The sequence below is a fragment of the Tachypleus tridentatus genome, chromosome 5 (assembly GCF_004210375.1).
Source record: "Tachypleus tridentatus isolate NWPU-2018 chromosome 5, ASM421037v1, whole genome shotgun sequence".
NCBI lineage: Eukaryota > Metazoa > Arthropoda > Merostomata > Xiphosura > Limulidae > Tachypleus > Tachypleus tridentatus.
This window is the reverse complement of record NC_134829.1, coordinates 53,872,160-53,875,936: the sequence shown is the minus strand read 5'-3', so window position 1 is coordinate 53,875,936 and position 3,777 is coordinate 53,872,160. Positions and strand designations below refer to the sequence as shown.

General features: G+C 34.9%; 1 protein-coding gene across 2 annotated transcripts; it reads right to left on the bottom strand.

The window, feature by feature from the left end:
- Positions 1 to 415: 415 nt before the first annotated feature.
- On the bottom strand, positions 416 to 2,847 carry LOC143250295 (uncharacterized). Of its 2 annotated transcripts, none has more exons than XM_076500753.1 (3): positions 2,770 to 2,847; positions 863 to 1,251; positions 416 to 578 (listed from the first exon to the last, which is right to left on the bottom strand). In XM_076500753.1, exons 1-2 carry the CDS (start codon positions 2,782 to 2,784, stop codon positions 865 to 867), a joined length of 402 nt encoding a protein of 133 aa, XP_076356868.1. In that variant the 5' UTR covers positions 2,785 to 2,847; the 3' UTR covers positions 416 to 578; positions 863 to 864. The 2 variants fall into 2 exon arrangements, with proteins under 2 accessions (XP_076356868.1, XP_076356869.1); XM_076500754.1 differs by having other exon boundaries at positions 416 to 573.
- Positions 2,848 to 3,777: the final 930 nt, after the last annotated feature.

Sequence of the window (3,777 nt, the reverse complement as noted above, 5' to 3'; positions counted from 1 at the left end):
CCATTCAACCACTTAATTGCATATTTTTTCTTTATGTTCATTGGCCTTAAGATGTTGGCCAGCAGTGTATATATATATCAAATATATACAAATGGTACTTTCGTTTAGTTTTATGGATATTTCTTTTAATTATAAATGCAGATAAACAATGCAGTATTATATCACTGTATATAATTGTTACTTCTTTAACACTACATAAATACGTTTAGAAAAGGCATTAGTCACATTGTTTGAGATGTAAGTACATAAATATTGTTCTACCAACCTTCTTACTATTGTTGTTGTTGCGATATATTTGAACCTTTATTTTTATTTTTCAGATGTTCAACGAGTGTTGTTTGAAGATAAATATTTCTGGTGTATTTCCTGTTATTCTTGGAAAGTGTTAAAATGATATCAGAAGCCACACGTCAAGTAGATTGAGACATAAGCCATGTTTATTTATGCATTTTTTTTACAAATGTTTCATATACAGTAGTCTAGAAACTATCATAATCTGGAAAGGTTATATTTATAATCACGGTTCTGAAAAGGCGTAGAAGTTCCATCACATCTGTATAGAGAAAATGGCACCTGTCCTGGAAGATACATATATGTATAGTAATAATAATATAAATAACAAAAGCGTGTCACGTACGATTGCCATACAAACACAGAATTATCTTATTATTTTATCGTAGAGTGGAAATGATTGTTACGTAAATCAAATGCGTGAAGTTTTTCGTTTGAACGCATTTACTAACAGTCTTCCTTTTAAGTTTTGTATACAATTTGTTCAAAGGTTTCAAATGCTACTATTACTTGGAATAAGCTATTGGAACACTGTAACCTGAGAAAAACAAAAATAGTAATTTAAACCAACCTTTAATCCCACCACCAACCGTATTTTCCTCTGCCATATCTTATACCTCCAAGTCCCAGTCCACCACCAGTACCAAAGCCGCCACCATAGCCGCCACCAAAGCCGCCACCATAGCCGCCTCCATAGCCGCCAACACTTATTGGAATAGCAAGAAGTTGGATTACTCCGCCACCGTAACCTCCTAAGCCACCGCCACCGTAACCTCCTAAGGCACCGCCACCGTAACCTCCTAAGGCACCGCCACCGTAGCCACCGCCACCGCCACCATAGCCACCGCCCCCGTAGCCACCGCCACCGTAATAACCAGTAGCCTCAGCCTTCAGATCTTCCGTTTCATCCTCGGCTCCCACAGCCAGGCCCAACACAGTAAAACAAACAATCAAGAGCAGCTTCAAGAATGAAGTAAAAATAATACTTAGATCACAAAGTAGTTTAGTCAAAGTAAAATAATACTTAGATCACAAAGTAGTTTAGTCAAAGTAAAAATAATACTTAGATCACAAAGTAGTTTAGCCAAAATAAAAATAAAAATCTCAGTTATGTAAAAAAAAAAATCATATTAAAACAAAATCTAAAGTACTATTCATTTCCATATCTAAACACCATGCTGTTTTAAAAATAAAGCAGAGAATGCAATTGGTTCTAATATACCAAAAGTGCCTTGCAAGGGGCCCGGAATGGCCAGGTGATTATTACACAGGGTCGTTATGCTGATAAATGACAAAAATAAGATGCTATTTTGGTTTTTATTTTTCCTAAGACACGAAATGGGAAATGGATTTATAACAACAAAACGAGTTACAAATTTTATTTGGAAAAAGAATTTTGATGGATATACCCTTAAAAGGCTAGACATGGCCAGGTGGTTAAGACATTAGACTCATTATCTGAGCGTCTCGGGTTCGAATCTGTATCACACCAAAGATGCTCGCCCTTTCAGCCGTGGAGGCGTTATAATGGTACGGTCAATCCCACTATTCGTAGTAAAATAGTAGCCCAAGAGTTGGCTTTGGGTGGTGATGACTAGCTGCCTTCCCTGCCTTATAATACTAAATTAGGGACGGCTAGCGTAAATAATAGCCCTTGTGTAGCTTTGCGCGAAATTCAAAACCAAACCACACTAAAACCAAAGCCTTGCAAGGATTATTAGTGTAAATGAACTATTAATGTCTAGTAACCAAGATATTTCAATCTCTCAGTTATTAGATTATTGCCGTATACAAGACACTAGGTATTGAATTCGGACATCAACACTGTCAATCTCTCAGTAATTAGATTATTGCCGTATACAAGACACTAGGTATTGAATTTGGACATCAACACTGTCAATCTCTCAGTAATTAGATTATTGCCGTATACAAGACACTAGATATTGAATTTGGACATCAACACTGTCAATCTCTCAGTGATTAGATTATTGCCGTATACAAGACAATAGGTATTAAATTTGGACATCAACACTGTCAATCTCTCAGTAATTAGATTATTGCCGTATACAAGACACTAGGTATTGAATTTGGACATCAACACTGTCGGTTTTAGGTATTTCACAAGGTTTTCGTTCCCATTACCAAAACTAATCACTTTTAGTCGGTCCCGACAAAACTATTGCGGGGATTATGTTTTTGCATGAATTGAACACAAACCGTTAATCTTAGAATTTCCAATCCACTTTCCATTCTGCCAATCTATATATATATAAATATGTAGTAAAACCAAACAAATAGCTGAAAACATCTTTTGGGTTTACACAAACTTATCGACTAAAATTCGAATTAATATAATGTGTTTTTTTTTCTCCCATATTTGCTCCAATTATTCTAATGAGATTACAGATTTAACTATTTCAATGTATTAACATAATCTTAAAGTAATCTGAGCTGAAAAGCGGATATAAATTATCTCACCTTTCCCTTCATCATATTCAAAGTTCAGCTTGTGAGTCACTTGCCAATTGGATTATCCCCTCGCTTACACTCATATTTATACTCAGACAGGGGCAGTGATGTGTGGAAAAGGAATCATTTCGCGTATAAAGTTCAGCCATTCACAATGCACAATGACGTTCACGTGGTACAAGAAACTAGCCAATTAATTCGTGCGTCAAACCCACGCTTCTGCGTATGCTAATTTGGTATGTGGCTGAAAATCGCTTTTACTTTTTTTTTTTTTTTTTGTCAGCCAATGACTAAGCGATGAAAAAGTAACAACAAATAGCGCATGTTTTTGATCTGACGTTTTCCTATCCGGGAACACGAGTGGAAATTAGCAATCAAATTTCACCTTGCGTAAACAATAACCTGTATCCAAAACAGATCTTGCTTTCAATAGAAGCTAACGTTTTTTACATAAGATAATCTAATTAATGTCTTTGTGTGCTCGGTGGAGGCTACGTAATAGAACTAGATTTTTCCACAACAAAAATCTTAACTTAGCAGATCGAGTATAGTTTGTGCTAGAAAACAACTGGAATGATGAAACAACATTTTCGAAAAGTTGTAAATAGTTCTTCTGGCGTGCAACAAGAAATTATATCTCGATATTTTTGTAATTTACAAAAACAGAAATAAATCAGAAGTAGGTCAATAAACAACCGATGCACGTCTGAAAACACAAAGGTACGAAAACTATACGTTGTCACTTATATTTGTCTTGAAAAGCTCAATCACTTTAATGAAGTTTATGACATGTGAAGCATAGAAACTTTATATAACAAGCTGCGAAGTTATTTTAAAATTCAGAATGATCACAAAGCAATAAGATTTAGAAATGGTAAAGATAAAACAACTTGAAAGACCATGAACGTTAATACAGTTCATTGTAGGCGAAAACAAAACAATTTTGTTCATAAAGACACATAACTAGTAGAACCTAGGTAATAATAATATAAATAGTTGTTGTTGTTTTGAAATAAG